The sequence below is a fragment of the Pieris napi genome, chromosome 9 (genome assembly GCF_905475465.1).
Source record: "Pieris napi chromosome 9, ilPieNapi1.2, whole genome shotgun sequence".
Lineage (NCBI taxonomy): Eukaryota > Metazoa > Arthropoda > Insecta > Lepidoptera > Pieridae > Pieris > Pieris napi.
Window position 1 is genome coordinate 5,343,087 of NC_062242.1, and position 11,770 is coordinate 5,354,856.

At 32.7% G+C, this 11,770-nt stretch overlaps 1 protein-coding gene across 1 annotated transcript; it reads left to right on the top strand.

Moving 5' to 3' along the window:
* Positions 1-7,470: 7,470 nt before the first annotated feature.
* Positions 7,471-11,750, top strand: LOC125052174 (WASH complex subunit 4). Its single transcript, XM_047652813.1, has 5 exons — positions 7,471-7,965; positions 8,041-8,207; positions 8,369-8,853; positions 9,009-11,138; positions 11,491-11,750. The coding sequence occupies exons 1-5, from the start codon at positions 7,694-7,696 to the stop codon at positions 11,695-11,697; spliced, it is 3,261 nt and encodes a 1,086-aa protein (XP_047508769.1). The 5' UTR covers positions 7,471-7,693; the 3' UTR covers positions 11,698-11,750.
* The last annotated feature ends 20 nt before the right edge of the window (positions 11,751-11,770 follow it).

The window sequence follows — 11,770 nt, forward strand, 5'->3', positions numbered from 1 at the left end:
CATCAAAAGGAAATAAAGGGATAAGCTGGTTAAAAATAAAATATGTACATAAACATATTACATCTTAATATTATTATAGATTATGAAAGAAGATAATACATTATAATACAATAAAGGATAAAGCAAAAGGCAGGAGATTTTAGTCGGAAACGGAACATGAAGTGATTGTAAAGAATTCAGAAAGGCGGTACGGTCATATTGGGAACAAGAAAAGAAAATATGGTCAAGGTCACCAATATCTTCTCCACACTCACAAATATTACTATCAATAATACGAAGCCTTGCTAAATGATGAGGTGTACAAACATGTCCTAAACGCATTCTGGAAATGATAGAAGTGACAGTTTTAGAACTTTTAACCTCAAAGAACCATGGTCTACTGGGGATCCTGGGTTGAATTTCAGCATAATGTTTGCCTTTGAACTTGCTGCTTCTCAACCAAACATCATTCCATGACTCCCAAAGATGGGTTTTCGGAAGAGCAGCTAAATCATGACAATAATTAATGTATGGGACTATGTCTCCATCCTTAATAGCTTCTTTAGCAAGCTCATCGGCTTTCTCGTTTCCTTTAATTCCACTGTGACTTGGAATCCATGCAAAGATAACGGTGTAATTTCTTTGAGAACATATTAAAAGCTTATCACGTATTTCGCAAATAATAGGATAACAAAGTTTCATTTGGAAAGGAAATTTTTCAAGAGATTGTAGTGCACTTTTTGAGTCTGAAAATATGATTGTACTTTTAGATTTTAATAAAATAACTAGTTCTAAAGCTTTTAAAAGAGCAAAACACTCTCCAGTAAAAACCGAGGATTCAGGAGGAAGTTTAATCTTTTGAATTATTTTATGTTGCCAATGAATTAGACCAACTCCAACACAATCATCAACAGAGATTTTAGAGGCATCTGTAAAAATATAATCCCAACCTTCCCAATTTTGTTCCTCAACGCTACTCATGAAAAGAATATTTGTTTCCAGTATATCTTGCTTACGGACGCCTATATTATATCTTATATCCGGATCAAGAATTAAAGAATTGAATTGTGTCATAAATATGGGTAATGATGGAGATCGATGAATGCGGCTGTGTAATGTTAAAAATTTACGAAAGCTTATTATTAGACATGGTAATGATTTGTGACGCCAGTAACGGGATGTATAAATAATATTGTTCAATTCATGCAGCCTTCCATGTAGAGGGTGGTTAGAAAACTGCATAGATTTGAACAAGAATCGATCACTTAAAAATTGCCTTCTTAATTTTAAAGGAGGATCGCAGCATTCTACTTGTAAAGCATTGGATGGGCTTGATTTCATTACTCCTGTCACAATTTTCAAAGCTTTTGACTGAATGACATCAAGTTTTTGACTTCCCAAGACACTTCCTCCATCTAAGAGAAATGTGCCATAATCTAAAACAGATCTTATAAGAGCGTTATACACAAGTTTCATAGAAAACGGATGAGCACCCCACCATACACCTGAAAGGCATTTCATGATGTTAAGCAGCTGTGCACATTTCATAACAACATGTTCATAATGGGCAAGTCCAGACAATTTTGAATCCAATATAACTCCTAAAAATTTAATTTTTGTTTGGAGTGGCAAAGATTGACCATTGAAGGTCACATTTATTATAGGAGTTGTGCGTTTTTTGGAAAATACGACTATAGAACTTTTGGAAACTGAAAGATCTAGGTCATTTTTAACTAACCAGATATTAAGACAATTAAGTGAACTAGACATGGAATTGCAAGCCTTAACCACAGATTTATCAACGGAATAAAAAAGAAGATCATCTGCATATTGTAGCACATTTATATGGGAATTTATAGATAATTCTAAATCATACGTGTAAATATTATATAAAAGTGGGCTTAGTACCGAACCTTGGGGAAGGCCTTTAAAAACTGTACGCTTTAACTCGGTAATATTACCATCTTTCTGAACGATTATTGATATGTATCTGCATGATAGTAAATTGATGATAAAACGTATTAATAACGTAGGAACCTGTAGCTCCAATAATTTGCGTTGTAGAATAGAAATGTTCACATTATCATAGGCGGCAGAGATGTCCAAAAAGGCAGCAACAATATCTTCATCACGCGAAAAAGCTATGCGAATATCTGTGGTCAATATAGCTAAATTGTCTATTGTAGATTTTGACTTCCGAAAACCGTATTGACTATTGGCTAATAAATTATTGTTTTCTATAAACCATTCCAAACGATTCTTCACAAGATGTTCAGCAATTTTAGTTAAAACGGAGGACAACGCAATAGGCCTATATGAGGCAACATCATTGGTAGGTTTGTTAGGTTTTTTAATCGCTATAACTTCTTGAGACTTCCATGTTTCAGGAATATTACCTGTGACCATGACGGAGTTTATTAAATTTAAAAAATACATTAAGGCAGTATCACCAAGATGAGATAAAAATGAGTACATAATACCATCTTGACCAGGAGATGAATCTTTAACATGTGAAAGCACACCTTTCAATTCATGTAATGAAAAAGGAGAGTTTAAAGAGGAAGTGTCATCTATCAAAGACGATTCCAAAGGAAAGTAGATCGATTCAGCAGCTGATGGAGGAGCTAATCTGTCTAAAAAGGCATTTGTTAAAAAAGGGGGAAGTGAAGACGATGATAAAGATTCTTTGAAAGCAGATCGAAAACGTTTAATACTTGTCCAAACTTCTGAAGGGCACGTAGAAGGAGATAAAGAAGTACAAAAATTTTTCCAGCCTGCCTGCTTTTTATCTCTGAGGAATTTACGTGTGGTACTAATAACTTCATTGAGAATATCTAAATTTTCATTGGACATGTCCTTAGCATAGACTCTCTCAGCTTCCTTTCTTCTGCTTACAGCAACCATACATTCTCTATCCCACCATGGAGGAAAAGGAATCTTATTAGACGGATTTCGTTTGACAGAAAAAATCTGATCGGCAGATTCTATTAAACATGTAGCCAAAGCTTTAGAGGAATTGGTCTCACCACCGCTAACTAATTCAGGCAAATCATTTATTTTAGATTCAACAAGGATTTTAAATGCAAGCCAATCAGCATTATTTAATTTATATTTCACACGAGGTTGTCGTTTTTGATAAGGAGAGCGTCTAATAGGTGAGGATATGATAATCGGGAAATGATCACTGCCAAAAGTAGATGATGAAGTGTACCAAGAACGAGAAGAAGCAAGATCTGGAGTACAAATTGATAAGTCAACCGCGCTAAGCTTTTCATTAGGCTTTGTACGTCTGGTTGGTGAGCCAGTATTAAGTAAACACAAATTATGTAAATCTAATATTTCAACTAAACGTACACCATTGGAGTCAGTAGTGCCACAACCAAACATTTGGTGATGAGAGTTAAAGTCACCCAATAGAAGGAATGGACGACTAAGTAAAGAAAGTAAATTATTAACGCTATTGAGAATAACAAAAGAGGAACGAGCTAGGTAAATGGAAACTATAGAAATATTATCAATTTTTATGCCGACAATATTAATGGCATCATTAGAGATTAATGAAGAAAACGCTATTTCAGAAAAATTAATTGAGTTCCTGACAAGTAACGCTACGCCACCATGGCCATCAAATCTATCATCACGCAAGCAGGTATATCCTGGGATCCTTAATAGGTACCCTGGCTTCAACCACGTTTCAGATAACGCAACAACAACGGGAGAATGTTTATTTATCAAATATATCAAATCATGTTTCTTTGGAACAACACTCCTGCAATTCCATTGAATTATCTTGGAATCCATTATTTTTAATAACATTAACTGATTTAATTTTTTCATTAATAGAGGCAACGTGGGACGGTTTCAATAAGTTTGAGTTTATTAAACTAGTTAATAATGCTAGTATCATTTCTAATACATCAGATTTTTCTTCTTCTTTATTTTTGTGTCCAACCAGAGCACTGCCATTTTTAGGCTCTGGAACTTGGAAATCTTTTGAAACATTATAATGAGCAACGCGATCATAACCATGTTGTGGTTTACGAGGAGAGCGAGGTTTTAAGAATATTGTCTTTTTATTTGAGGCATTAGTAGAATTATTACGAGATACAGACTTCGCTGCGGAAGAATATACGGGTTTTGGTACTTCCGGAATTGTTGAACTTAATGCATCTGCGTATGAAGGCTTAATAGAAGAAAAATATTTACTGGCTTCGGCATAAGACATGCAGCTCTGAGCCATTTTAACTTTGATTTCTGTCTGTCTCACAAATTCTGGACATGACTTATCTATTGCTGAATGGGACCCTTCGACTTCACACATTACACAGTACAGAGGATCTTTATCTGACCTGTCACATGATACACCTGCATGTTGACCTCCACAGTTATAACATATTGGAGTCTTAGAACGACATTGAACTTTGGTATGACCATAACGGCAGCAATTATAGCATTGTATGGTAGGATAAATATATATTTCTACTGGAAGAGCATTATAGCACATGAAAATCCTTTTTGGTAAAACTTGCCCATCAAATGTTAATACAACTGATTCAGAGGGTTTCCAAGAAACCGAGTCATTAATTTTTACCTTGCGATTCAAACGTCTTATTTTAAGTATTTTGCCGCAGCCTATAGGTACGGATACATTTTGTTGAACTTCCTCTACACTCCAATCTACAGGGACCCCGCGAACTAGACCCATTCTTGTTACGCTGAAAGTGGGAATGAAGGCTTTTAACTTTTTCGTTTCCAAAAGATTGCAGTTAAGAAAATTATTGGCGTCTTTATAATCGGAAAAGCCAACTACGCACCTGTTTCTTCCTATACGCTTTACACTTCCGGGAATAATATTATTAAATTTGTTCTGCTTTAAAAAATTGCCAAATGTTATTGGATGGAGAATGGTCCCGTCGTCAGGTGAACTTTGAATACGTTGAACATGTATAAAATAAGGGGAAACATCGGTAGAAACATATTCAGTACGGCCAATCGAACGGGGGTCCGTATTGGTTACTGAAGTTGTGGTGTTGTTTAAATTTCCCGCGTTAGAGTCTTGAGAGATATTTGAATTTTCCGTGTAAGATGTTGATGGTAGAGAGGATGTGCTATGTGAATTATTATTATTTTGCAAGTGTGGAGATGACGTGGATTGAGATATAGGTTTTGAAGTAACCTTTTTAATTAAAATTGACTCATCTTCTACATTGCATAAGCTTTCGCACTGACAGTAATCACCGCTAGAACCACTACCTTTCTTTTTCTTAATTTTCGTACATTGCCGACAAAGGCGCAAATAACGTGTTCGTTTACGACTTCCTTCACCTGTTTGAGATGATACCGAACAATCGGTATCCATTTTGTCAAATTCATCTTGTGAACCAACAGATACATTTGATCCCACAGGGAGATTCAAGCCAACAAGGCCATCATCCCCCCGACCTAAATCGGGGGGCTTGTTCATACAATATTTACAGAAATTACAAAAACTTACCGACTACACGATGACACTATACACAAATATGATATAAAGATTACATATAATACAAAAATTAAAACTACCAGCTTATCCTCTGCGTTTTAACTAGTAAAATTAAATTAAATATTCAACACCGTGAAAAATACGTCTACCATGAACGAAGTTTCCCGCGCTTTTTCTTTGAATATTAATGCCTTTATAAAGTACTAGCGCCGGTAGCCGTCTCGGTTGCCGCCAAATAACTGAAAGAAGTTCCCTTTTAGCTGTTAGTGATGAAAAATATGCAATAGTGGCTGACCTAGGAATCAATTGTGTTATGATATGTTATTTTAAAGAAGGAATTGTAAATAAAAGTACAATTACTTTGTACTCAGTGGGTTTTATTGTTTCAAAGTAATTTTTATAAATATATCTATTAAGTAGGGCCTTTTTAAAATATACCACATAAAATTTTTCCAATACTTTTAACATATGATTGATAAAAATTTTCATCCCTTTCCTCATAATTTTTTTCAATGAATATTGAAAAATATTGTTGGATATTTTCCTCTTAAGATTTACTAAATCGTATCTAAGATTTACGTAAGAAATGCTGAAAACTGACAGTGTATTGTTACGGGTCAAGCGATAATAGCGATATCTGCAATTAGCTTTGCGTTTTCTCCTCCATTGAGCACTCTCAAAAGTCAAAAGTAATGTTCTCGCGTGATAGTTGATACTCGCAATCAATATCAAGTCAGTGACAGAAAAGTGACATGTGTTTTTCTTTTTGCAGTTCGCATTGATCGAAATTTTGTTTATAATATAATATTATCGTTAGTAATATTATTTATTGTAGAAAAAATTGTAAGGCTTTCGTTTCGTCGTTTCTCATCCAAGTTTTCATGGCAAAGAACATATTTATCAAGATGAAGAACACGACACAATCTTATTTGTTTATAATTACGAGAATACAAATAAAGAAAATTACTCAAAACGTAAAAAAATGTCAGTTAAATAATCAAAATCCAAATTACTTAAAATAAGTGTAAATAGTTTTCAACCAATTATTATTGTTTACTATATTATTTAAACATTAATGAGGTTGCTAACTCTATGAAAAAAATTTTTCAACACTGAACTTAGCGCACTCTGCTGATGCATTTGAAAACTAATTCACGGTCTAATTAAGCTTCAGCATAATTCGTCATTGTGCGCCACTGAGCCGCATTATGCTCTGTAGCATTGGAAAACTACCACTGTGCGTTGAAAAAAAAATGTTCTGAATAGAGTTAGCAACCTCATGAATGTATAAATAATGTGGTTAACAATAATAATTGGTTGAAAACTTTTTACGCTTATTTTAATAATCAAATAATTTAAAACTTAAGAGAAAACCTTTAAAGAATATAAGGTTTTAACAAGCTAAATTAACAGAAAATATTTAGTTTCATGTAAGAAGTTTACATCATTTACGTTTTGAGAAATTTTTTTAAAATGATTTCTAAAAAAATTATATACTTTTTCAAAACCATTGTAATGTTTACAAAAGTATAATCCTGTAAAATAAATTTGTTTACAGATCCGAATTTTAAAATAACATTGTATTCATATTTTAAATGTGGAATATAAAAAAAGTAACTATTTATACCTTCATCCATACTTATATTTTTTTTTAGCAGTTTTTAACCTTCACTTTAACTTTAATTATTTTAAAAATCTACGACGAAACAAATTTTTCAACAATATATAATATTTACTAACGAAAATTTCGATAAATGCCAACTTAAAGAAAAACACTGGTCAATTTTCTGTCACTGTGTTGGTATTTATTGCGAGAAGCACGCGAGAGCATTCGTTTTAAGAGTCAAGAGTGCTCAATTGTGCGAAGCGTTGCTGTAGTTGGAACATTCAACGTTAAGCATTATGCCGCATAATGCGCTCTAGTGCTGTAATTGGAAAACGCACACTGTGTGCAAAACTGTTGCGGGTGGTCTGTGAATTATTTATTTAGACTGTGGTTTAGTATTGTCAAAGGGAGTAAATTATTATGTAAATACTAATTTGGTTTTAGGGAAAAAACCTTAGAGAAATTTAAATACGTGACCTAGAAAATTAATAATATAATTCGCGTTTGAATGATTTGTTTCTGTTTACTTTATACTCAGTAAACATTGTAAAATGTTAAAAATCAAATGTATTATTTAATTTAATTTTAATTAATTACCGTCTTAGTCAAGTCATTAAGTCCACATAATGGAAATGGAAAAAGAAGCAGGAACTGTAATCCTAAGAAGTTATGGGCAATTCTTTAAACAACAATATCAAGATTATATATCAGTTATTCAAAATGATAATTCAGAACAAAATAAATCATATCTTCCCATACGAATTAGTTTGTTTCCACAAGAACTTATTCCAATAACAGAATTGGTTGTATCTGATAATCCAGTTATGACAAAAATATTAAGTATTTTCACATCTCTGTGTGTTGAAATAATAGAATTAAAAAGAGAAGCATTTGAAAGGTGAGTTGTCACTTAGAAGAGTAGAACTTAAAATTTATCAGTATAATAAATATTATTATAATTTAACTTTTACAGGCATTTTCAGTTTCTGGCCCTATATGATGAATATCCTAATAGTGACATATCCCATCAAATGGAATCAATTTGTAATCTTAATGCATTTGTAAATCGTTGTAATGACACCCTAAGTAATATATTTGGTCAAGTTTTTGCTACATTCAGGGAAAATATTATACACATAAGTAAGTGTTTAATTTATTTATTATATTTTGATACTATGTAATATTTGTATTAAATACCATGTTACTATATATGATGTTCATTGTGTTAGACTTATATAATTTATATATGTATAATTTTAATTTTATATTAACATTCAAGTAAAAGTTCTTGTTTTTTATAGATGGCATACAGTGGCATTTTATAATAAATCATATTGGGGAATTATTTACATTATTGGTTTTAACAGAACTTCTCATATCAAGATGCTCATTGCCCAGACAGTGGAATAAATTTTTGAATGATATAAAATTGCATTCTAATATTGTAAATGGAATAAATGGACACAGATCCTTGGCAGTTAATAATGCACTGGAAAGTATTACAAGTAAGCTGATGTGTGATGACATAGTCCAAACAACATTACAAAATTTACTTGCAATTAAAAAGCGAGATTTATCTGGAATTCAGAGTGGACAAGTAATGGTGGAAATTACGAGCTACATAAGACATGCTTTGCTTAATCTTGAAAAGCTTACACAAGAAAAACCTAACTCAGACAATATGTATAAATGCATTAAAATAAATGCATTATTTATATTAAATAGCCACTTGTTCAGTAACAATGATAAAAAACTTTTAAAACATTTAAATGAAATTAATTCAAAGGTTTGTACAACATTGTAAATTTTTTACTTCAAATATTCTTAAGAGTGACATTGTTTTGCTTCTCAAACAGAGCAAACTGAAATGTAAAGTATATAATCAAGTTGAAAAATGTTATATATTATGTGTAACGATTTTACTGTTAATATTATTTTCAGGCCCATAGTATCTACATAATTGGAAATGCAATTTGGTTTCCAGAGCAGTTTCTACACAGATATGCTCCATCATTAGGATGTAGTACCAGCAAAATGTCTCAGAATATGTTAAAAGCTCGTCAAGCTTACATAACATCTAAAAAAGCAACTATACCAAAAGATATTATGACCCTACAAAATATTTGCACACAATGGGTATTAACAGTAGAAGAACTTTTTTCAAACAAAAATAAACTTAGTGCATGTGAGATGACACTTCATGCTAAAACATTAATAGATGGATTAGAAATTTCCTCCAATTTGTCTCATTCTGTACTTTCCTTTATAACTTTACACTTGTCTCTTGGAATTCCACTAACAAAAACGCTATTGCTGCATTTATTTGAACTGATAGATATATTGAAGATGTTAAAAAATGCTGTACTTCGAAATCATTGTCAAATACTGAATTCTATCACGATGATAATTCAACATTTAACATTCCAAGATTCATCTGCTATTCTTGAAGTAAAAAAGTCAATCATAGATGATAAGAGGTATGCTAATAAAAGGTTGGATGAACTGACATGTATTGTCATAGCAGAACAAGCAATACAAGGAGCTCCCACTATAGAAAGGAATATAGCAACTAATATAGCCTTAAGTTTTATTCCAGAAGCGAGATATGTTGATGAAAGCTATGTTAAACTTGGAGTACTCCTTGAAAAAGAACAGACTCTTTTGAAATTCATGAAATCCTTAGATAGATTTTGCAATTGCTCATGGATTTTATGGCATCAACAAATTATTCCACTTTATTTTCTACAAAATTTTAGTATGGACATACAAGCTTTGAAATTACAATATTTCTTAACGGTGATGAGTGAATGTGTTGATTTGCTTCAAAAAACAGATAAATATTTCGGCTTCAATAAATCAAATGACTTTATGGCATTTATAATAACAATAATCGAAGAAAATGTTATAAATAATCTAAGTCAAAATATAGAAACCAACTTGCGTCTTCATATTCATTCTCACTTGCAACTCGACGTTGTCAATCCATTGACTACTGATATGTTAAAAAAGATTCTTCTTCTTGTTGACAACTTGAGACTTAAAACATTATATATGAGAGTTGTTCCTTCTGTTGAACACTACCTATCAAAGACATATTACAATTTAACCACTGTTGTATTGTCTGATTGGAAAACTTACGGTGAAATGCGTCAAATGGCTAAATTTAAATTCAATTTACGTCCAATTCAAGACGATCTACCCACTCAAACTTTGGAGCAAGGTCTGGATGTCCTGGAAATAATGAGAAACATCCATGTATTTGTTTCTAGATATCATTACAATTTGAACAACCAAATATTCATTGAAAAGAGCAGCAACAATAAACATTTGAATTCAATAAACATTAAACATATCGCAAACTCCATTCGTACACATGGAACAGGGATCATGAACACAACGGTCAACTTCACGTATCAGTTTCTTAAAAATAAATTCTATACATTTTCCCAATTCATGTATGACGAACAGATAAAATCTCGGCTGATTAAGGACTTGAGACATTTCAAAGAAGCTTGTGGAGAACACGGAAACATGTATCCATACAAAAATGCAGATAGATTTAACAAAGGCATCAAAGTCCTAGGGTTAGCGGAAGATGGACAGAGTTATTTAGATTTATTTAGAGATCTAATCACTCAAATTGGAAATGCAATGGGATATGTAAGAATGATCAGATCTGGCGGGAGGCACTGTTGTGCTGACGCCACGGCATTTTTGCACACCTTTGATCCTAATAAGTTTAAAGAGCGGTCAGTTGAAAACAATTTCTCAAATAGAACAATCGAAACTGCTGAATATTTAGATGAAAGCATTGATGGGCTAATATCTAATTTCATTCAGGGCACTGAATACTTCAAATTGCTAGTTGAGGTGTTTGCCCCAGTTTTTAGAAATCCAAAAAATGTACATCTCAAAAACTTCTACATCATAGTTCCGCCTCTTATTTTAAATTTTGTCGAACATATGATTTTATCGAAAGACAAAATGACAAAAAATAACAAAGCTGGGGCGGCTTTCACTGACGACGGATTTGCTATGGGCGTTGCATATGTCTTAAAACTGCTCGATCAGGTAATTTTCTTTTGTTTTCTTAATGTATACTTCTCCCGGCCCATTGGGCCATGGGGCTAGTCTATTGATACTGCCCAATACCGCATCGCATTGAACTTTTAAAGGACTACATAATAAAATCAACAAAATCAGCTTCGCGAAGCAGTTCTGAACATGTATCAAATTTGGGTAAGTTCCAAAGCCGAGAGTCATAGGTCGCGCTAAGCCTGGATTCTGACCATTTCTCTATGGCATACGGCAAAATAAATAACGGCTGTTGCAAAAAAATAAACGGTACAAGAAAGGCAGTTGAATGGTTATGTACGTACATCATGCTTATAAGTGCGTATGATGGTATTTTATTTTGTTTCAGGACTCAAATTTTGAAGCCCTGCACTGGTTTGATTCTATTTGGAACCACATTAGGAGTGAAAGGGAATTAATTGAGTTGCAAAAGAATAAAGGGTCTATTCAATTACAACAGGCGCTGGCCCTCTCTGAGAAGAAGCTTAAGACTCTTGAAGAGGAATATAAACTTCTATACTACAGTTTAACTAGTGCTAGAATATTTTTTAGATAACTAGTTAGTAATAAGATAATATTTACTTTACACGTTCATTTAAACATTTATTACATTAATTGTTTATATTACA